Source organism: Rhinopithecus roxellana, chromosome 1 (genome assembly GCF_007565055.1).
Source record: "Rhinopithecus roxellana isolate Shanxi Qingling chromosome 1, ASM756505v1, whole genome shotgun sequence".
Taxonomy (NCBI): Eukaryota; Metazoa; Chordata; class Mammalia; order Primates; family Cercopithecidae; genus Rhinopithecus; species Rhinopithecus roxellana.
This window is the reverse complement of record NC_044549.1, coordinates 32,820,633-32,845,268: the sequence shown is the minus strand read 5'-3', so window position 1 is coordinate 32,845,268 and position 24,636 is coordinate 32,820,633. Positions and strand designations below refer to the sequence as shown.

At 37.9% G+C, this 24,636-nt stretch overlaps 1 protein-coding gene across 2 annotated transcripts in view; it reads right to left on the bottom strand.

Moving 5' to 3' along the window:
• Nucleotides 1-24,636, bottom strand: part of PHLDB2 (pleckstrin homology like domain family B member 2) — a 122,197-nt gene that overhangs the window by 3,647 nt on the left and 93,914 nt on the right. For both annotated transcript variants that reach the window (XM_030940849.1, XM_030940852.1), the window contains 7 exons: nucleotides 23,968-24,111; nucleotides 20,366-20,506; nucleotides 19,059-19,158; nucleotides 10,457-10,661; nucleotides 6,097-6,187; nucleotides 5,013-5,159; nucleotides 2,937-3,156 (listed from right to left, as the gene is read on the bottom strand). In XM_030940849.1, coding sequence (XP_030796709.1) covers nucleotides 2,937-3,156; nucleotides 5,013-5,159; nucleotides 6,097-6,187; nucleotides 10,457-10,661; nucleotides 19,059-19,158; nucleotides 20,366-20,506; nucleotides 23,968-24,111 — 1,048 coding nt within the window. The remainder of the gene's footprint in view (nucleotides 1-2,936; nucleotides 3,157-5,012; nucleotides 5,160-6,096; nucleotides 6,188-10,456; nucleotides 10,662-19,058; nucleotides 19,159-20,365; nucleotides 20,507-23,967; nucleotides 24,112-24,636) is intronic.

The window sequence follows — 24,636 nt, the reverse complement described above, 5'->3', positions numbered from 1 at the left end:
AAATGTTACTGCATAAGATCTGGTGTGTGTGTGCAAATAAATGTACATGGATTCGTGTTTGTTGTAGCACAAGGTTGCAAAAGATCTGCTTGAGCTTTAATAGGAGACTGATTCAATTACAGACCAGCCATACAATGAAATCTACAAAGCTACTGAAATGATGGAGGTAGATCTGTATATGCTCCTAAGGAAAAAACCCTTGAAATACTATCACATGAAATAGGGTATGAATAGAATGAATAATTTAGTCCCAAATATATAAAAGAAAAGAAGAAAATATATACCTACTGAAACATATATAAAAATGAATAGAGAAAATCTAAAACAATATTTCTAGCTTGAAAATGAGAGATCAGAACTTTTGTGATGATAAAGAGACTTACTTTCATCATACAAATTTTGGTTATATTTTGAATTTTTTACTAGGTGAATGTCCCTTTTTAACTACAAAAAGCTAGTCTAAAAAATAATGGCCCTGAAAGGTTCAGCAGAGTAAAACTATTTAATTGCATTTAATCCAAAATATCTTAACCTATTTGCCCATGGACCATAATTTTTTGTTTGTTTTTCCTATTCCTTGTGAAACACTGTTGTAACTGATACCATGTTCAGTAAGTTTCAGTCAGTTTCTGTGAAAGGCAAGGTCAATGCATCTCTCAAACATTTGCTGGAAATGATATTGCAGTAATTCATGAGAATACAAGAATACTTTGTTTTCTGAAAGCAAATGTAAAATAAAATCTGGAGATAAAAGTCAATCTTGCCAGTGTTTCAAGGTTTGTAGGGCACTTCATATATGAGAAAGAATTCTGAAAAATATAAGCCTCACAGCCACATTATGAGCGAAGAGAAGCAATAGTGCTATCATAAATTGATGAGAGAACACTACCCATTCTGTCTCTCTCAGTATTATCCCATCAATTTGCCGACATATTTTCTAGGCCTCGGTTTTCTTTAGAGACTCTCCTAAAGATCCCAGTTAATATGCAGGAGGCCAAGGACAGAGACCAGGGACATGAATAACACAGAGTCCTGGGACTTTGCCAGTCAGCGTTCACATTTGCAGCTCCTTCACAAGCACACGGCCATTTCCCTCACTGACAAGCAGAAGGGACGTGGCTCCTGTAGGGTAAAGTACAGCCTGAATTGTGATCTGGATGACTGCCTGCAGACTGATCTATTCCTGGGCTTGTTGTGTATGAGAAGCAGGGGTGGGGGTAGGAGTGGACAAAGCTGATAGGTGATGACCATAAACAGAGCTGAATGGGTAGCGTTTGTCCAACTAGGTCTCACCAGCCAGTTATATCATAAATACATATTAAAAAGTGAATGAAATATAATTTTTGCCTGTTTTTTAAAACTTAGGGTTCTGGGTAATTTTTCATATACCAAGAAGGTTTTGGTATTTTTAAAAAATTGAAATCAGTCACCAGCAGGTTGGGTTTGTAAAGACACACTTACAGGGGTCTGAAGCTTGGAGCTTAGGTTTGAAGCAGTTGGCCAGGGCATTAAACCACTCACCTGGCCGAAAGATGAGAGAATGAAATAAGGCTCACAGAGAACAGGAGCACAGAAGAAGAGTGAAGCAGTTTTGTCTGAAGTTCTTTAAAGTTGTATTTTTGGAAAATTCTGGGTGAGGTTTTCTGAAGACAATACCACATCATACAGTTTTGTTTCTGCAGTGTGCAGACACCAAATTGTATTAACTGAAGAAAGCAGCTCTGGATGTTTATAAAACCCAATGACAAAAAGCTCTAGAGAGGTAAAGCAGGGGACCCGGGACGGGAAGGCCACTGGCTTCAGGCCACTAACTTCTGCAGTAACTGGAACCTCATCCAAAGTGCTTCTCAGTGAAAGGCAGGCATTCCCCTACCAGCTCATCTTCCAAAATCTGGGGCTCCTGAGCCACTCTTTCCTTTCTTCCACAGGCTGCTTGGTTTCTCACACTTCTCCTTATAAACATAACCTGACCTCACTGGATTGATTAAATGACTAGACTGTTATTTATATTTTATTGTATCGATACATTTTACTATTCCTGGTGATGCTCATAAATACTGATAGTCACTCCAAAACAGGTTTTTTTCATAACATCTGGTATGACACCACTCTTTTTTGGCATCTGAAAAGAAAGCAGAGCTATACCTATACTAAAAATGGACATGTTTCACATGTGATCCCAGAAGAAATAAGAGGTTCTTAAGAAGTATGCCAGTGGCACTAATATTCCCGCATTTATATAAGATTCGGTAGGGTATGTTTCTTGTCAGCCGACATTTAAGAATCCAAAAATATTTCAGTCACTTAATAAATACTACTGATCACTAGTTTATCAACGAGCTTTACTGTCTGTGCTTAAGACCATTCTAGTTTATGAACTATAGTTGAATGATTTTCAGCTACAGTTGCCTAATTGTGTGTGACTTAAATGGGACGTATGAAAATCAATCAATCACAAACCACACCCCCTTTTTTTTTTCTGGTGTGGTGGTTTGAAAGGCAGTATTTTTTCTGATCCCACCCTATAGTGATAGTACTTCTAGTATGATATTGTGATGTTTCATAAAAGTGAACATAAACAATTTGTTACCAAAATAAAGAATGCATTAAAACAGAAGAACAAATAAAAGGCACTATTTTGATATAAAGAATAAATTTTACTTAATATTTATTGGGACCTGAGTTTACTTCAGAAGTAACATAGACCACTTCTCACTTTTTAAAGTAACATATAATGTCTATTATTTCTAGAAAGGAAATTCATATCATAGGGACTATATAATCTAAATATAAAATAATGTACATCTATAAATCTAATATTGCCATTAATTCTGTTATGTATCAACCTACCTATTTACACTGAATTTCAATTGCCTTTGCTCTTTAACACGGATTCTTGGTTTGAGTACACGGTTTAAATTTTTTTTATTACCCACCTGCATAATAAGAGAATGTTCGCTTGTTCCGATCAAAAACAAACCAACGTTTTTTCCACGTTTTAATTTTCCCACCCATTTTGATGAGGAATCCTCGGCAGGTCTTCTCTGTGATTGATACATGGTAACAGGTGTCAATATTGTGGCCAGCAGTCTCTACATGGCTCCGCAAATCAAAGTCTTCCTTCCGGACAGGCAGGTAGCGTGTCAAAGGACGAGCCTGGAAAAGGGCAAAACTCATTGCATCTATAGCTATTTGTTTTGTTTTAGGTCACAGATGTTTAGAAGCAGAAATTAACTGTAAAATCTAAGCTTTAAAATGCCTATATGATTAAAAGAGCTTAAGATAAACAAAGCACTTATCATTTGGAGTCTAAAAAGTGGATAGGATTTTCAGAAAGATGCTGTAATATGTAGGAAAGAGATAGATAAACTCAGAGAATTGATTCTATTCCTTAAGAGGGGCAGTTGAGAAAATGAAAAATGGTCGTTTATCGTAGCGTAAAAGATGTACTTTGCTCTTAACAAACACAGAGTAATGAAGTATGAAGTTTTCTGGGCCGCTCCTTGCAGATGAGGACTGCTTCACTGCTAAGTTTCCAGAAGTTTTCCCTGCCACAACTTAACAATCATTCTCAAGTAATCTCAAGCATGACGTGACTGATTGAACACTATTTAGTAAGTACGGCCCCCACAGGATCCCACAAAGCTGTACTTGTCAGTTTACATATATTCCAATAGAAATTGACAGCAGAGGTTTATATTTTGAAAAGTAAAGCTAAAATAAAGACAGAAGTGGAATCAACATGACCTAATGTAATGAACTGTCCAGGACCAGATGCCAAAGGGATGTATTCAGATGTCTTTAATGTTACTGATGGCTGGTATGAAAGCTCCTCCAATCTAGGAAGCATATATCACCATGGGTGATAGTTCTAAAATGGTGTCTTATTTTCTGCTGTTAAATAACCCCACCTCTTCGCCTTGGGGAAATGACCTAACTACATACTTGGAAGCAACACTTATAATCAGGATTAAAATAGAATTGTGCTTTTTGGTTTGGCTTCAGATAGTAAACAAGCATGGATGACTTTCACTGCAAGTCAAAATTTGGCACAGGGTTGGGCACGATGAAATAAAATGAACAAATTTTACTTTCTACTTTTCCTTCAATACTTAACGTTTGATTGTGTGGTACTTTGCTTGTAACAGATGCTACAGGCTTACTAATACCTCAAAGCACACAAAGTCTTAAAGATAGTCTCTAACTGCTATACTATCAAACGGCCAGCAACCACAAAGAATAAAAGTAATGGTATCTTTTGCCTTTGAGTCTAGCGAATCTTGATAAAATGGAGTTGAGCTTTAAATTACATAGTACTTAACAAAACTTCATTAGTTTGTCAGAAAACATATTATGTAAGCAGCTATAGTGACAAGAACAGAGATTTAAAATCTACGATGACCAAGATAAGACATTAAACAAAATGTGTGGTTTCTCCAAATTTTGCTTGAGTACAAGCTTGTTCACAGGTGTGGAGGCCTACTGTAGCAAAGAGGAACACATGTTACAATACAGCGCTCAGAAAAAAACAAAACACCACCACCACGACCAAGACACGGGGCGTGGTGAAAAATTACCCTGCTCTAGATTGTTTGCTTGTAAAAGACGGCTTGGTAGAACCTCTTCCATTCCCCAAGCAAAGGTTTCAGTTCAGATGTTGTATTTGTTTTCAGCAGCAAATCCAGTTGCATTTTTAAAAGCTGCTCAAAAAAAATTCTCTTTTTAAAATGTACTCCAAGGAATGGGTGGAAGAAAAAGTGCTGCTCCTGGCAAAATATTCCATGCATGACTAAGGAAAAGTGTCATTTGGTTGGTGGTTCCCTAAGATTTTTGAAATAAACTCACTTCCCCTCCCCCCCCCCCACAGGAATGCACACTCTTCTCTTAACGTTTACATGTCAAGTGCTAATGCTCAGTGCCCAGGAAAGCATCCTCAGACACAGAATAGCTGTCTTCTAGGAACTGCCACCAGGGGGCAACCTGCCCTTATCCATTCATATTGACCAACCAACCTGTGCCCTTTGTTTCTCCCTTATTTTTACTTCCTTTTCTATTAACTTCTGCCTCTGGCTAGTTTCTTCCTGTAATCGTTTTTCCAGGATTTCCCGGCGTCGTTTTTCTTCTTCCAGGGCTCGTTTTTTGGCTTCCATTTCCCGTTCCTAAACATTATGCATAATAATGATTATTTTAAGACATACTGGTTATACTTGAATGGTTCCAACCAATATAAAAAAGGTAATTCTTACTAGACAAATCTTGGTTTGTAGACTAGTCTCTTATAAGACATAACCTACAAGAAAACAACTCATAACCATGCCTGGTATAGCTTCCAAAATCATCATCTGCAGAAATGCAACCACCAAATTTAATTAACAATTAAATTGTGGTCTTTAGTGAAAATCCAGCTTGCTAATATATTCAGTCATTTCATCATTTCATATCAACCAGCAAGTCTCCCATTTTAAATAAAAAGCCTCACAAACTGTCCCCAGCACTTATCATGTGATTTAGCCTGTCTTTTGACTACTGTCTTCTAACTGAAGGCCATGGTCCCTCTAATTCCTGTTGTTGCTCTGTAGCTTCCTGGCTGAAGGTCACAGAGGAAGCATATGGGGAAGTTAGAAAAGGAAAGGAGGTGCCCATTAGGGCAGGATGCAAAAGCATTTTGGGGGATTCCTAAGGAAGTCAGATTCTGACTTGAAATACAGTCATAATAACGTGGGATTTTAAATATTACAATAGTGCAGTTAGCACAAGCTGGGAAGGATGAAATAATGCATAAAGACATGACATTCCTCCCTGCTCCTTGGCAGGAACACAAAGCAGCCATCAAAAACAACAACAACAAAAAACTACAAGCGTTCATTTTGGTCTATGTCAATACTATATATTTCAAGTTACGGAAAATCCACTGCAGTAGAGAGCCTTAGAAATCATCTAACACCTTTATTTTTCAAATAAGAAAATGAGACTGAGAAAGGTTGAGTGATAATTCAAGATCACACAGCTCCTTAAGGAGGAGTATTGCCTGATGCCAAGCACAGGGCTCCTGCACCATGGTATTACAGACCTCCGGCATGAAAATATGAAGCTTACCCTGGATTCAAGCAGCCGCGTCCTTTCTGCATGAGCCTGCTTCAAAAGTCTCTCCATTTCCTCTATTCTAGCAATATTTGAAGTGCTGGCACTGAATCAAACACCAAAGCCTTTTAAGAATATTGGTTTAGACTGAGAAGTCTCTCTAATACACACACACACACACACACACACACACACACACACACACACACACACACTGGGTCAAGGGAAGTGCATGACAAAATCCAAGCATACATAATTTAAAGAATGTTACTTACGAGTCATTGGACCGAAGGGGCGAATCAATTCAACTCTGAATATTGTAGGTGACACTGACTTACCTCAGTTTAGAAGACAAAATATAGGCAAGCAAAATAATGCCAATGCTTTACTCATAGGTAAATAAACCAAAATCAAATCTTACAAAGTGTGACTTCTAAATGCTTCCTCCAAAGTGTAAAAATAATGGCCCATGACAGTCCTTCCCATTAGTTTAATGACTTAAAGATATCAGATCAACAAGACTATCACCAATGTTCTGTACAAATGATTGGAGCCTATATATAATGTTTGGAGTCACTTTATTCAGTTGCGGAATATGTATTATGAGCTACTTTTTGTTGTCCCCTTTATGTATGTGGACACTTCATTTATTAAATTATGATGCCAATTAAAACATGACTCCTCCTAGAGGTGCAATGGATGGATAGCACCCAGTTTTGTGAAGAGTACCCCCTCATGATAACAATCAGAAAACTGTATAAAGAGATTTAAGAAGTTCAAAAGAAATGATGGGAAAGATATCACTCGAGTGAAAGATGAAACCAAAGGGAGTGAAAGGTGCAAGAACAGTCAGGGTAACTAAAAGACAAAGCAAAAACTTGAAAATGTTTAACACAAAACAGGAAATTCTATTTTCCACTTGCTTACATTCTAGTTGACTGTTCTGGAAAAGAGAGACTATAACCTAAGTCAAAACTTACTTACTTTGCTATTTCAGCTATGGGGACCATATGCTGTTTCTAATGCATGATACTTGTGTACTCATTTAAGTACCTGTCTTCTTTACTAGACTCTCTTGAGGACAGACAGACTTTCATGCCTGTATCCCTGTAGCATAGAACCTGGCATGGAGTAGGGATACATGTTTGTTAGACACATTCATATAAAAATAAATTCATTAAAAATTCATATAAAAATGAAAAATCAGAGCCCTCTTGGTTATAGATAATTATTAATACAGTATTCTCAAATTATATTTTTGCAAATCAAACCTAGGATGGTTTAAATCTAGGGTTAAGAGTTCTATTGAAGAGAACACAGGGCGTACAGTTTATTCTATAGTCAGTACTGACAGCCCCATTACAAAACACATCCATTAAGGAGTGAACTGTCTTAGGAATACCGGATCCTTATAAGCTTAACAATTAGTCTGCACTTTGCAGAGTAACCTTGGACCACTTTTTAGCCAAGTGTTTTCTCCCACATGAAAGAGAAGAACATGGCAGTATCTTCTCATTATTTCCATTACCAGTGAGGAAATACAAAAGATTAAGTTCGGTTCTCTTCAGCTAGCAAGAATCCAAGGGAAAGAAATCTTTTAATTTTTGTACAGGAATTATTATTCTCCTTCATTGTGAATACCTGACTTCATGGATGGAAGGGGATAAACTTCATTGGTCCAATTGAGAAAGCCAAAGACGTGCATGCAGGACATACAAGGGCACAAAATTATATTTATATTCTATAGTGTAGTTTGTGACATCAAATATGTATGCTTTATCTCTCTCATTAATTTGAAAATAATTTGAATTTCACTAAGTTTCAGGTCTTGAAAACTCACCAGTTAGTCAAAACAAACTCACCAATAGCCTAATGCCTATTTATCCCTTTTTTTCATATAGTCAATGTTTATTGAGATTTCACTGTTTACCATTTTCTTTGCTTACATGTCTTCCCTCCTTCCCCCACCATGAGGTTTATAGAGCATACATATACTTGACAAACAAAATTTGTATGTATTTATAGTATACAACATGATGTTTTGATGTATGCATATATTGTGAAATGATTAGTACTATCAAGCTAATTAACGGGGCTCACTTCTGTAATCTCAGCACTTTGGGAGGCCAAGACGGGCGGATCACCTGAGGTCAGGGGTTCAAGACCAGCCTGGCTGACATGGTGAAACCCCATCTCTACTAAAAAGAAAAAAAAAAATTAGCCAGGTATAGTGGTGGGTACCTGTAATCTCAGCTACGAGAGAATTGCTTGAACCCGCAAGGCAGAGGTTGCAGTGAGCTAAGATTGCACCACTGCACTCCAGCCTGGGCAAAGGAGTGAGACTCTGTCTCAATAACAATAATAATAATAGGAACACATTTATCACCTCATGTGGTTGCCTTTTCTGTGTGTGTGTGGTGAGACACATTTGTCCCTTAATTCTTTCTATGATAGCACTATTGCAGAATGGTAATTCCTAACAAGTAGTTATGTGTGACCATGATCATCTTCCATAGTTGCTTTGCACAAAACTGACTCTGTGGTGCTGGCAACTGCAGACAACTAATCCTCATGGTCAGAAACTACTAATATTTAATGTCATTGTCTTATGAGATCTTCTGAATGTCAAAAAATTGAAGCCAAAGTAGAAGATGCCTGTAAAAGCTGGAGTGCACAGGGGAGAGAAAAACAGGCATTTCTCTTCTGTACCACCATCAACTTTAAAACAAAATTCATGATAGTATAAGATAAGCTCTTACCATTATGATGGAAAAATAAGTGATAAACACCAGGGAAGCAGGTAATGAGGAACTAACGTTTAGAATGTGTATTGTGACAAAGCATCCTTAATTGGAAATTTTTTGCAGATTGGTAGAAAGAAGAGTAAAAAACTAAAAAATCTTTTCTGCCTAAGATTTGTTTTTAACTTATGTACTAAAATATCCCCAAATTATAAGCTTATTAATGAGGTAATTCTATGCTGAAATTCTGGTTGCATAAACTTGGTCTCGTGGTTTATTATGTAACAAAAAAATATTTGTAGGATGATAGGATTACTCAGAGTTGTGGGTGCGTTTGCCCTTCACTTTTTGTGGAGACATCACTTTGTGACTACCAGAAAGGTACACGAGTCAGACAGTGTTTTTGCTTTTTCAATATCATTATTTACAGTGTAGACAAACATAACGCTCAGAAAATAGGTCTTGGGTCATAGAAAACAGATAATTGAGAGTCATTTCTGCATAAAATCTCCATTCTGCTAAAATTATTAAACTGGCTTATAGAAGAGTATTCTGAATACTATCTACACTGATACTCATTATTACTATTATCATTATTAACTTACTAAACCCTGACTTTGTGCTTATCATTTGAGAAAATGTTAAGAACCAGTACAGTCAAAGGCACAGAGATCTGAGAGTTCTCCATCCTCTCAATCAAGTTCTTAATCCTCTCAATTAAGTTCTGAGAGGTGTATCAGGAGAACGAACAGGAGTTGGGTTGGACCTAGAGTGCCAGGTTCTAGGATCTGAGAGTAGGTAGTGGGACATCAAAACTTTAGAAAAGGAGGAGTACCATGGCCACATTCATATGTTAAGACCACCTTTGCTTGTCTCAAAGTATAAATACAAATGTGAATACTTAAATCCTTACAAAAATTTTAACATACAGAATAGCAGAAAGCTTCCTTTTAACAAATACAAGGGTAAGAAATCCTCCGAAGTTCTGACTGTTGTTGGAAATTATTTCTTTTCTTTTTCTTTCTTTCGTTTTTTTTTTCTTTTGAGACGGAGTTTCGCTCTTGTCCAGGCCGGAGTGCAATGGCGCAATCTTGGCTCACCATAACCTCCGCCTCCCTGGTTTAAGGGACTCTCCTGCCTCAGGCTCCTGAGTAGCTGAGATGCGCCACCATGCCCTGCTATTTTTTGTATTTAGTAGAGACAGGGTTTCACTGTGTTGGCCCGGTTGGTCTCAAGCTCCTGACCTCAGGTAATCCACCCACCTTGGCCTCCCAAAGTGCTGGGACTACAGGCTTGCGCCACTGTGCTGGGGCCTTCTTTTTTAAATCAAAAGCAGCATAAGTGAAGCTTAGAGCTAACCAACAGAAGGAAATCAATTTTAAAGCACAGTGTAAATTTGAGCTCAAGTGGAGAAAAACAGGATAAAGGTGAAAACAGATTATATGATGTCTGACTAGCTAAGTTACACAAGATAAGAGAAACTACTTTCAAAGGTCATCATGATACTAACCCTCTTCTGCATTATAGACCCTTTATGTCTCAAAAATTTGGGCTTGTGCATATACAGTTCCCAAATTGATGGCTTTACTTGTTGTGAGCAGTAGGCTCTTTCCTTCTCCATAAACAAATCTTACCTAGAGATGTTGTCAGGTGAGCAAGCAGAGATGCTGGTCTCCATGCTATCAGAGCTATCTAGGCTCAAAGTATCAAAGGCCTGGTCCTTGTAGCTGTGATCTGGATAATGGAAACTATTCAAGTAGACATTTGATTCAGATGCTGTACGGTTGTAAAATTCAGACTTCTGCCTGTGTCCTTCACTCATCTGTTGGTGATTATAACCTAAGGAAAGAGCCATAAATACGTTAGTGTGCCTCATTTTTCAGTCTTTGAAACTTAATTGTCTACAGACACAAGCCAGCAACCAGAAACATCTGCCTATGAAGCTTGGGCCTTGGTCTAATTTGTTTTGAAGCCAAGAAGATCAAAGAAAGACTGCCATGCTCAGTGCAAGCAACAGTTTAAATGAAGTGGTCTGCTGAATCTCTTATCCCTCAGCAGGATCACTTGACACTTTCCTATGGCATTCCTACATCTCAGCACAACCAGCAACACACAAACACAAAATAAACCAAACAGAAACACAATCAAAGGCCCTGAATCCTCTCAAAATGGCTGTGTTCAAGTGAAAATAAGATGCCTTCTAGTGACAAGCAAAACCAGGGTTTCAGGGCAGGCAATTCTTCAATGGTATTCAACTTAAGGAGCACTCAGTCTGGTCATAAAACAGCAGGTGGAATCTTTCAAGTGTAGGGTTTGAGAAACTCATATCTCATATAAGCACTGACACTTTTAATCTTGTTAAGATCCAAACTACACATTTTTCTCATTTTCTCTCTCTTTTTCAGTTGTTCTTGTCTGTCAATTACTTATTTAATTCAGAGTCAACATTCCTTCCAATGATTGTGCTCCTCTAACTACCCTAGCTCTCTTCTTTTCCCACCATAACAATCCGCCTTCCACAGCTGTTGATAACAACCATTTGAAAATGTAGGCATCAGTAGCATGAAAAGCACCATAAATAAGAGGTCTTTTCTTTTTTTTTTTTTTTTTGAGACGGAGTCTCGCTCTGTCGCCCAGGCTGGAGTGCAGTGGCCGGATCTCAGCTCACTGCAAGCTCCGCCTCCCAGGTTTACGCCATTCTCTCGCCTCAGCCTCCCGAGTAGCTGGGACTACAGGCGCCCGCCACCTTGCCGGGCTAATTTTTTGTATTTTTTTAGTAGAGACGGGGTTTCACCGTGTTAGCCAGGATGGTCTCGATCTCCTGACCTCGTGATCCGCCCGTCTCGGCCTCCCAAAGTGCTGGGATTACAGGCTTGAGCCACCGCGCCCGGCCTTCTTTTTTTTTTTTATTTTTATTTTTTGAGACGGAGTCTTGCTCTGTCACCAGGCTGGAGTGCAGTGGTGCGATCTCAGCTCACTGCAGCCTCCACCTCCTGGGTTCAAGCAATTCTCCTGCCTCAACCTCTCGAGTAGCTGGGACTACAGGCGTGCACCACCATGCCAAGCTAACTTTTGTCTTTTTAGTAGAGGTGGGGTTTCACCATGTTGGCCAGGATGATCTCGACCTCTTGACCTTGTGATCCACCCGCCTCAGCCTCCCACAGTGTTGGGATTACAGGCATGAGCCACTGCGCCCGGCCAAGAGGTCTTTTCTTCACCCTGGTGCTCGATCAGCTGGCACATTAGGTTATTGGCTTTACCTTGTGTTATTGCTATGACTTGCTCTCTGATCACTGATTTAGGGCATTACGAGTCAAATTTTCTTCTTTTCAATTCTCTATTTATTATATACTCAGGAGCAGGCATCATCTTGATTAACAAATTCCTCAATTCATTAAAAAACTTTTCTCTAGCCAGTACTAGAATTTGTAATCTCTTTCTCCCTGATAAAAGAATGTCTACTCGGATAGTTTCCATTACCCAGGGAGTTATTAACAGAGCTCTTCAGAGTTCACAACTGGACCATTTGAATTTTTGTGCTCTACCTACCTTTCAATGAAAGTTTTAGTAGTAATGAAATGGTCAATAGTAGGCAAGAGGATGAAAGAAGAGAAGTAATTCTCAATGGCTTTCTCAGCTACTGATTAAACATTTCCATTTTAAAATAGAAGCCACATCCATGATGCCTTAACAAAGCATTGTATGTCAAAATTTCTGTAAAATGGTTTTAATTTCATGCAGAGTGTTCATGCCATTAGTATTTGGAGTGGTTTTAGATATTTAAGTGAAAATAGGTTATTTCAGATTAAGACATTTCTGGGAAAATAAGTTACCTTAATATAATCGGCCATTATAAATTATAAATACATATATATATATATATTTTAAAGCCACATAGCATTTAGCTAAGGGAAGATGCAAAACATAAAAGCACACCACAAGACTAAATAGAATATCATGAATTATAATGATCAATCCACACAGCATGAAATGAAGCTGGTATAGTCATACGCGTGAAGCTGCGCCTTTTTTTAAGGAAGGCAAAATAATTCATTACTCAAATATTTACCTTTGACACTTGAACTTTTGGAATTACTAATTGCTCCTTTTAAGTTGTTTCCAATTATTTATTATGCAAATGACAAAAAAAACAACAGAAATTATTTGAAAAGGTCACACATATATATTTTCTTACGATTCCAAAAAAAGATTTGTGGCATAGAAAAGTTTCACATTGGCACCAACTACATGGAAGGTATTTCCTTGTAGTATGAAAAACAAATCCCTAACCGACAGCCATGTATGTAATTCAAAACACAGAAGAATTATCTCTCTGGCATTGAGTGACATTGCCACAACCTCTTCCTCTCCCTGAGTTTTCCACATTGAGGAAAAACCAACCCGTATGAAGTAACGACCACCCTCTTGGAAAAGCAGGAAAGAAGGTGAGCATATTTCTTAAAGCAACTGTATGTCTTGCTCCTCAGATCTTCCAGGGTTGTGTTTTTTGTTGCTGTTGTTGTTTTTTGGCTACTTTCCCGAAAGTATCACAGAATAACGAAATAGAACTTATGAGTGAAGGAGATAGTAAACTAAAATGACTCAGATGTTTCAGGTGAATGTAGAAGGGCCAGCTACATTACAATTTGTACTGTGCTAAGGGTTGTGAACGTTAATTCCCCAGACCAACTCACAAGTTGTTGAGATTTGACTCTACGACTGAATCTCCCAGTCATTCTGGTGGTAGGATAAGCATTTTACATTTCCATGGCAACTTAAATGAAAAACCATGAGGCCAATAATAAGCATCTCTTTCCCAACCCAGGATTTTTATTTCCCATGGATCCAATGTGAGTGGAAAAGTTCACCTCATGCAGCTACTCATTTCTGTCTACTGGCAGCACTTTACTGACCACAGTGAACCCCACTGTCACCTGGCCTAGCTTCCTCCCTGCTGAACAAATCCCCCCAAAACAGGTAACCCCTGCGATTATCAATACGGGCATGGGCCCCTCTCCTGTGATCCTGCAACTGAACCAGTGTGATTCCAAAGAGCTCATTTTGGGATTCAGGCTCCGGCCTGGCCATCCAAAGGCATAGATATTTTAAACAGAGGAAACATCATAGAAGATCAGGGGCTGGGTAAGCTGGTAGGAGGCCCAAGGAGAGATGCCGATGGAGTGAAGGAACACTAGAATGGCAGGAAACTGGTCTAGGCCTCTGCTCTCATGGAAGCTTTACCAGGAAAGGGGATGCAGATGTCCTGTGCACCACAGTTTACCCCCATTTATTTAGCATGTGGATGTCATAAGATAAACAGTCACTGAATGAATTTATCTTTTAATCTATATATTCTATATAAATAGTCAAATAAGGAAGTGGAATGCATCTACTTTTTGAGGGGGAGCAAAGAAACTAGATTGGGAAAAATAAGACTTTCCCAACCCCTGAGACTATTTGGTTTCTGTTTTTTAATTTATGTAGCAAGAATAACATTAATCAGTGGGAAAGTAACTAAGACAGTAAAAAGGGCCTTGAATATGCTCTAAATTCTTCCTATCCAGACAGAAATAGCTGTCTGAAGGGGTAGTTTATAAGGTGTATAAAGCAAGACCTAATTGAGGCTTGTTGCTAATCACAGCCACACAAGGAACCCAAAACCAGCTCAGCTCTTCACTGCCTGGGACAGCCAAGAGACCAAATGTGCAAGGTCCATTTATTATTATTATTTTTAATGCCAGTCTCTATTAATTCTGGCTAATTAGACCCGAAAGTCTCTTATGAGTTAACGATTACACAATGTGTAGAGTCCTGCTGATACATTCCCAATATGTGGTATATACTTTTACACGGCTATCTGGGCTGTAATATGGAAAGTAAGATGACTAAAAGTATAACCTGGGGTTAAGAGGATAAAATTAACCAGTATTTCTGTCAGTTCAGCCTGTCATAGCTCACCTGCTGAGGAATTCATTCTTCCTAATGACAGTCCACAGCCAGAAGAAGAGGGTACAGGACAAGTCAGGAATGAAGAAGGAGAATGATCGTAGAAAGGGAAAAAGATAAAAGATCAAAAAGGATGACAAGGGGGCAGGAAAAATATACAACACTTCCAACATGCACGCATTGATGGTGTTAGTTACAATACCAAATTAACAAGGTATGATGTTCATAGTTTCAGATTAAATCTAAGTTTACAGAGAAAAACTCAAGAAACCTTAAAAAAATGTGATACATGCATAGTCAAAAGAGATTGTTACAAGACAAATAAATCTTTCACACATATTCATCAACCAGAAAATAGGAAGAATAAAAACAGATTTTATCTATCAAGCAATTCTTTTTCCAAACAGACAGTAGCAAATAGTTTTTAAGAGCTCAGGTTTGTAAAACGCCATTCAATTATTTGAAGCACAGTTCATCAAGTTTTATAACACATCATCTAATATCCTTTATCTCTACCACCTAGCCACAGCAAATAACCATCTTACCTATTCAAGTCAATCATTTAAACTATACTTCACTCTCCACTAAGTCTTTCTTAGAAAACAGGCTCCAGTGACATGAATAAGTAGGAGCTTCCTAAATCCTTTCATCCTTTGACTGTAACCTGCCTTATTTATACCTGTCCTTGATAAAGGAGAATCAGGGTTTACACTTAGCTCATATACATCACAATACCCTCTATTCTCTTTATATAGATTCTGAATCTTACAAAAACAATGCTTCCACAGCACTCATGTTTCCTGCAGGGTCTGACCTTGCCATTAAAAGCCAAAACAAAGAGGGTCATGCAGCTGCCAGTGAATGAACAGCAGCTGCACCCAGCATTGTGTTTCTTGCAAATGTACAACAATTTTTCTCTATTGTATAAAAGAAATAATCATTAGACTAAAAATCCACCACTGCACAGTGTTAAATCCGATCATTTCTTAAACATGACTTGACAATGACCTTTCAGTATTTGCTGGAAACAAAAACACCACACAAGGAGGTTGTCATACCTTTCTTGGACTTTCCTGTATTTAACAAAAACAAAAGGACAAAGATTTCATTCATTCTAAAGCTAACAAAGGAATAGTTCCCAAGATGTTCAAAAGCCAATAACCATTCCAACTTCAGAAGCTGAGTTTCTCAGCTCTCTGTTTTAAACTCTCCTCTCAAGTTCTTTGCACGACTCACGCTGTCAGTTCTATTAACAGTGCTGATTGAGTAAGGCTTATACTTACACCATCATCCTTGATGTATCCATTACGAATAGCAGCAAAAAAAGGTGTATTTAAGTTAATTGTGTAAGTTTAAAAGATGATTAAGTCTACTAAATGTGAGTTAATGAAAATATGCCAGGTATAACTTTTTTCCAAAACCATAGAATTTTACTTGTATTTGCTATTTTAATAAAGTTAACAAGTGCTATTCAAACAATTCTAAATGAAATTATGATCCATCCCTCCTGGTTTTTTCATGAGTCACCAGTTTGGGCTGTGCAGAAAATCCTGCCAGTTTTACAGTCTATTGGGGCTCTAAGAACTATGGATCCTGACTTCTCCTCCTCTGGGTAGGGGAGCCAAACTTAGAGAACACATCTTCTTGGACCAACACACATATAATGGTTCTCTAATTCCTCAGAAGCTGCCCCATCAGAATTACATGAAACTCTTCAAGAGGAACAGCACTTTACAGTTACAGCAGAGAAAGAATGAAGTTGCAGTCTTCTCAGCTGCATAAAAGACGTCTCAATAAAGAACAAGAGCATGAAAGATAAAGATATATTTGATTTTGCAGGGGGAATATCAGTAATGTGGCCTAAGGGAATTAGCTCAGTTTTCCCCTATGAAACTGGCATGGGATTCCCATTACTTTAGGGGAAAACAGATTAGAATAACTGAGATCAAACCTTCCCTCGGTTTCACCATATTCTCACAAGAATCCTCTTAAATGATAATGTTAATGGGCCTTGAATTTTGCAAATCTGTTCATCTACTATAAAGGTCTAGCTTTTTTTACTCTTTGAGAAAATACTTTTATGTATCCATTTGTTTTTTGAGACAGGGTCTTGCTCTGTTGCCTAGGCTATGGTGTAGTGGCATGATCGCAGCTCACTACAGCCTCGACTCCCAGGCTCAAGCGATCCTCCTACCTCAGCCTCCTGAGTGGTTGGGACCACAGGTGCATGCCATCATGCCTGGCTAATTTTTAAATTACTTGTAGGAATGGGATCTCACTATGTTGCCCAGGCTGGTCTCAAATTCTTAACTCAAGCAATCCTCCCTCCTCAGCCTCCCAAGGTGCTGAGATTATAGGCATGAGCCACCAAACCTGGCAAGAAAATACTTTTAACAAGGAGTATAATAATTTGTGATCCCACCCTCTTTCCCAAATACTTGCTCTTTCTCTTAAACACCTGAAGTACATGAAAATGCTTCATGGTCTTCATTGGTATTGTGGCCAATCTAAGCTTCGATGTCCTCCGACGGTGGGAAAAATATATTTAAAAAGAAGTCTAATACACGCCTGCAATCCCAGCACTTTGGGAGGCCAAGGTGGGAGATCACTGGAGCCCAGGAGGTCGAAACCAGCCTGGGAAACATGACAAAAACCCATCTCTGCCAAAAAATACAAAAATTAGCCAGGTGTGGTAGCACACACCTATAGTTCCAGCTTACTCGGGAGGCTGAGGTGGGAGGATCACTTGAACCCAGGAGGCAGAGTTTGCAGTGAGCTATAATTACACACCACTGCATTCCAGCCTGGACAACAGAGTGAGACCTTGTCTCAAATATTTATATGTAAATATTATAGAAAAGTGTTTCAACAGCAAATAGACTTGACCCACAACCTAACAGTGATAAATGAGAGCCAAAATACTCATATATGTTTATATTTATAAATATTAAAAGAATATTTTTAGCTTATTAAGAAATTATGGCAAAGAAAATAAAATAGTTCAATCAGTGTATTTGATTCAAATATTACCACTGCAAATGTCTCTCACATATTACAATCCTATTATGAATACTATACCCTCTAATTCTTAAATCGCCTTTAGTAATGGTTTGAAAACCTTGTTCCAGTGATATATATATATATATACAATATATACACACAATACACATTATGTTCACATACATAGAAATTTATATATGTATTATATATGTGTGTGTGTGTGCGCGCACGCGTGTGTAAGTATGTGTGTGTGTGTGTGTGTGTATATATATTTTCTCCTGATGGAAAACCAGCGTTATCTCTCAGCACCATTGGCAGAGAGGCCAAACAGCTAGAATTGAATTCCAGCCTGCTTAGAAGGGAGGATTTGAATCCCATCAATGTATGAATGTATTTGAAGGTCATGTATTTGAAGGTCAAATGCCTGCCATCCCCAGAGCATTTCCATTTACATCCTGGGCATACTGCCATTATTCCATTTACCACATTTTATTGAAATCATCTGTTCTATGTCTTTCTTCCTCACTAGACTACAAGTATTTCAAAGGCAAGCTTCCTATCATTAATTTGCATTCTTGGTACCTAACATCATGCCTGCTCAAAAGTTAGGACAATGTAACTTGTTGACTTAAACTATTGTGTTAACACAAGAAATCTAATCCTCTCAATGAGAAGCTTAGCCCTGGAACTATGTTAGAGTAATTTCTTCTAGCCCCATGAAGACTATCTGAGAACCCCATTATAAATGTAATGTATTATGACAAAAAAAAAGTGCTGAGAGTCAAAGTCTACCTGAAACATAACAACTATGAAGTATAAAAGCTCAAATCTACATTAAAAGGCCTACAAGAATTTTGTTCTGGGCCACTACTGCTATATTTACCGTGTCAGCTCAATGATTCTTTAGCACAAAGTTCATTCAACATAGTGGCTCTGACACAACCCAGGTGAGTGATCTTGGTTAAGTGTCCTGGTAACCTCCTTGGATCTCACTGGTCTCTCTTTTCTTTCTATTAATCAAATGGGAAGGTTAGTAATTCTCTAGAGGTCTTTCTGGTTTGAGAGTTCTATCAAATCTAAAAAGTACAATGGGAATGTTTAAAATATACCAGCTACATGTATAAATAGGAAAAGTTATAGATCCCTCCCGAAAGAGAACACATTAAGAGTAAAATTAGGCCTTTGGTTGATCCCTCTTCTAATCATCCCTACCCCTGTTCTCACTTCCTCCCCCTGAGGAATTCTAATGCTTAACAAAAGGCCATGACATTTGATTTAAAAGATACGTACCTCTGAGCATCCTGCGAGATTCTGAGTCTTTGGCCATGGCTGCCAGTGAGGGAGGGAGCACACTTCCACAGCTGTTACTCTGTCCCAGGGGCAGGTGGGCCTGTGGGAAGCAGGAGGGAGTACTTCAGGCAAGCTGCAGGCTGAATGGACCTTTAGGAAATGGCCACATCCCTGTTTCCAAAGCTCCTATCTAAGTGTACAGGGCAGAGAAGGTAGGTCTTTGAATTTCATTTGTTGATGCTAAGTGGTAAACACCAGTTACTGGCCCTCCCGAGAAGCTCCAGGGTAGTCGCAATATCACAGCACTTCCTCCAACAGCAGCAATTCCAAAAGTGAAGACAGTTGGGGAAGACACTGTCCAAAACCACCTGAAAGAATGGCTGAAAGTTCTTCATGCATAAGGAGCAGAGGGCAGATGCAGGGCCAAGAATGCATGCGCACCATGCAAAAGAACAGGGAAGAGCTACTCTTGTTACAAATGCACCGATTTTTATTTATCCTCAGTTATGTGGTGGGCTGAACCTGAAGAAATCTATTAACACCCTAATGGTTTCAGCATTTTAAAAAAATAGCAAAATCCTTCCTGTAGATAAAATATACTTGAAACACAAATTTATAAAACAGATTAAAACAAAGTTACTTTGATTAAGGGTAGGGGAAGGGCTCAAAAGTATGTCTCATTCAGAACCTCCTTCACACCTGCCTCTTCTCTTTCCACAATGATCCCCTCAGGCATGTCGGCAGAACATGAGGGAGCTCCAGTGTCAGGTCACGTAGGTTCACATTCCACTCCACTACACACCAGCTGAGGGTTCCTTGGTTAGTCACTTAACCTTATACACCTCAGTTTATCCATACATACAAATGGGATAATAACCAGTACTCTACTGCCTAGTGCTGCTGGGTTTTCAAATGAGGCAATCCACATAAAAGACTCAACCCAGCATCAGCCACATGAAAATGTCTGAATAAATACTTGTTGCTGTTATTCCTGGAACACAAAGGCTATATCCTATCTTATTTCCAGATGTGGGATGCAGCCATGGAAGTCCGTCATGTAAGCGAATGCCACTCATCACCTGGGTTGTGCTGGTAGAAAATACCCCGAAGCACGTTCTTTGGCCCCAGAGCATACAATTTCAGATGTCCTCTGAACAGGTAGAAAATGCGATTTAGTCCTGATGTCTGCCTAACAAGTAAATTTAATGATTATTTAGCACTTTTCTTTAAAGGCCTTTACACATCAGTGAATATGATGACAAGAAGACTCATGGAATGGGAACCCCGTGGTTTCTCCCATGTCCTACCTTTGGGGTGATGCTTCTCCCCATAGTAGCACTGCTGAAATGTGGGGAGATGGAAGTTGTGCTTTTCTTTCGAGGCAAAGTATCGCTCAGATAGAGGCCTTCTTTATGCTGTTTTTTCCTTTCTTCCAGACTTCTAAAGTGCTTTAAATGCAAATGTAAAGCAAAACAGCAAAACTTGACTAACTGTAATAGGTGACTGAAGAAATGAAGAATTATGCATTTACAAAAAAAAATGGAATTTTAGAATTTTTCTTAAAGTTATTCAACATATACTGTGTTTGCTGATAGATTTGAGCTAGTATTTGATTAGATACTAAACACTGTAGGAATTTATGCTGAACCTAGAAACCTTTTTAAAATTCCACCTTTCACTTCTGTAGTGCCTGCAGCCTCAGGGCCGCAGGACAAATTACAAATTATTATAATGGTTGCCATGTGGATGGCGGAACAGCCAGTGGACAAAGCACGTAAGCACTTCCTCCCCTTCCGGGCAGTTCTGTGTGATGGCACAGATACCAGTGAGAGGAGGACAAGAAAAGGGAAAAAGGAGATAAAGAGAAAAAGCAAGTAAACAGGGAAGTTGTTTGAAAGTTGTAATAACATTTCAGTCACATAAACACACTCCAAATCCACATAAAGTTTTCCTAAAAGGCATCTTTCTAAGTTACTTTTTATTTGAAAAGATATTAGCCAAGGAGCTCTTACAGTAATCTCTCACATTTAAAAATCCTCTAATGGACTATTTAATTTTTTTCAGATTTCTAAAGTAAGATTTTTGTCCACTTGAAACTTACTCAAAATTTTTCTTGGCCTCCCCTTAGAAATGTCTTTAATAGTAAAATGATGTCTTGTTCAAGTGATGGGTACACCAAAACCTCAGAAATCACCACTAGAGAACTTATCCATGTAAGCAAACACTACCTGTTCCCCCCAAAACTATGGAAATAAAAAAAGAAAGAAAAACGGCAAAAATGAGTTCAAAAAAATTTTTGTGGAAATATATTTGAAACATATAGATAAGAGAGGATAATTTAAGAGAGATTCATATTCCCACCACTCAGCTTCACTGAATCTTAACATTGCTTTATTTTTTTAAAGAAATAAAACATATATATAAAGTGATTTATTAATTAAATATTTTTTAGGTCTGATCATTTTAAAGTCATTTTAAAAACTCATGCTTTTGAAATGCACAAAAATTAATGCAAATTTGAGTGACCAAATTTATAAACAGTCTTCAAATATCCCAATCATAAAAATCTGCATTTTAACTTTATAATTAACTATTTATACTAGCTAATCAATTTATTAAGAGCTATGTGCCAGGTATGATGGTTTATATACATTATCTCATTAAATTATTATAATAATCCTGTGAGGTAGGTACTGAGAAATCTGGGGTGCAGAGAAGTTAAATAAACTTGGCCAAGGTCATGCAGCTGGAAAGTGGCAGAGCTGGAATTCATGGCCAGGTAGTCCATACTAAGATGATATTAATACTTTGCAGTTTGGCTGATTAATGCTCCTTTTAGATAGAAAAATGACATCAGAACACTTCAATCTAGCTCCCACTATGACCAAATATTATACATTCTGCAATTCATAACTTTCCAACATTCCATAATGGTACCTTAATAAAATAGAAAAGAAACTCCAATGAAAACTGTCTAACTGAAATTTGGCAGAAAACAGCAGATTTGTAAACTGTGATTGTTTTGCTACTAGAGATGTCTTGAATGAAGTTGCTAAAGAGATAAACCTAACATCAAAATTGAAGGCATTTAGGTCTTCCATTCTCCTTGTTTCTTCCTTGTATATGTAACTTATTTCATCCACCTTTCACCAATATCCTTTCATGTCAGCCCAGGTGGCAGTAACCTTAAGGCAGTGAGAGATATAGTCCTTTAAAAAATGGTAATCGATGGTAAAGGTACCTTCAAGAAACGTAAGGGCTTAAGCATGACTGACCAGAGCTCGCCTACATCAGTGCAATGACTCTTTAGGATCTTTTGGCACCAAATTTCTGCAGGTGTTTGATTATAATTGAAAGGAAGTCTTGAAACAGATTTTTTTTGAATACCCAAGCATTAATACACACTGAGTGTTCTAAAAGGAAGGCAACATTTAGAATAAAAAATAACTTATTTAAAAATCTGGTGAATAAAAACTAGATTTATGGACCAAGTGCACTACTTGTGGTGTGACCTTGGACAAGCTACTTAACCTCACTGAGCCTCGGTTCCCAAAACTTCAATATGGAGATAATTTTTACTTCATGGGATCGTTAGAAAGGATGTAAAGAGATATACAAATTTATAAAACAGATTAAAACAAAGTTACTCTGATTAAGGGAGTGAAGTGTTTAACAAAACGCATCAAGGGAATGATGCCTATTTTGGTTTCAATTATGTGTAATACAAATATTTTGTGTTGATAACATAACTCTTTATATATAGATTTTATGGAAATGCTTGTTAGTATTTTGAGAACTATCTGTGATAAGTTGCAATATTTTGGTTGAATGGTAACTGAAGGATGCGGGTATAAAAAGTGCTCAAACATATAAAAGCCAGTAGGGGACACTCAAGGTATCAAAACTTCACAACAATTCTAACATCCTTAAATGTTCCAACACTAAATGTTCTTAAGAGGGGGAAAAAAAAATCAGAGAAGTATGCAAGTTGCCTTTTTTAAAAATGCCTTTGGGAAAGTAGAAGAAAAGATTCCACATAAGTAACTTTGTTGCCAAGATAACATCCCAAACTCTAAATTCCAGTTCCTAATTACCTGTTGCTCCTGCTGCTGCTGCTGCCTTCTGTGTTTCTTAGCTGGTAGAGGAGGAGGTGTGTCATTTAAAGGTAAAGGATCGACAGATGTAGCCATGAATTCAGGCCATGGGGCTGACGTATGTTGAGTGATAGGATGAGAAGAAAGGGTGGAAGGAAACACAAATCCAGAATAGACAGGTGATCTTTGCTTTATAGGAGAAAGAAAAGGTATATATGTATCCACATGAAATGAAAGAATAAGACATAGAAATGAAATTGATAGTTCGTTCTGTTTTGTTATATTTTAATTAAGAAGTTACAATTGATGGGCACTATCTTTCAATTTAGCCTCTTATTAAAATCCCACACTGTAAGCAACTTGGGTCACTGAAGGTATTTTAATTTATTATTATTGGCCCCTCCCCTAGAAGGTTTTTAAAAGGCCTAATATTTAACAGTATCCATGTTACAAAACAAAATCAAAAACAAAGTGAAACTGAAAAGGCAATTCAAATCAACAATTTTAGAAAGGTTTTTTAATTTACAAGAAAACTAAGTTGAATTAGAGTGCTAAGACATAGAACTTATTTCTTTGAACTTACTGCTCCTAGTACTCCACTCTGTAGCATAAATTTCATGGTTTCTAGAATTTTTATTGGTAGAGCATTACCCCCAAATTGGTATGCTTTATAAACTCAGCCTTACCCTACCCCTCTGGTCAGACAGATACACATTTGTTACGCACGCTCTCGTGGACCTCATTTTCAGTTGGCCGTGGGTTAATTTCTGACATGAAGAAAAGCAGTGAATGAATGAAACGTCATGCCTACACACCTCTTTACTCTGAGGCTGGCTCGCCAGCACAGCTGTGGCAGGCTCAGTGGCAACAGCATCAGCATCAGCAGGAAACTGAGTGGAAGGGGATAGATTCGTGGAATTGCCACATGGCTCATTAATCTCATTTACACTGATATAGCCCTAAAAGGAGGAATTCAGAAGTTAAACACAAAGAAAGCAAAAGCCGAGGCATGCGAGAGTATTAATGTTCCCAGTACAATGAAGTTAGCTTAGAGCGGCACAGCCAGATATCTGTGGTATTATCAAATGTTTCATTAAGGGAATACTCAGCAATTAAAATGGATTTACATTGCTTAATCTTGAAAATTGGCATTCGAAGCATTAAACATAATTTTTCTGATGTAATCAAGATAACTGTATTATAAATAACCCAAAACCTTCTATTTTAAAATATGCAGAAGTATCAGCATTCATTCTGTTGATGGATTAAGGTTGTCACCACATACACATTTAAAGTAATAACACACCAAAAAATCCAAGATGTAAAATTGACAACACAATCACTCACTCCCTAATTAAAGAGTCTTTTACACAAATCTTCATTCTTAGATTTTCACCGTTTCTGTTTCTTGATGAATTAGAGTGTGAGGAAAATGGGCTGAGGGCTACTAGGTTTTACACTAAGCAAACATTTACAAAATTATT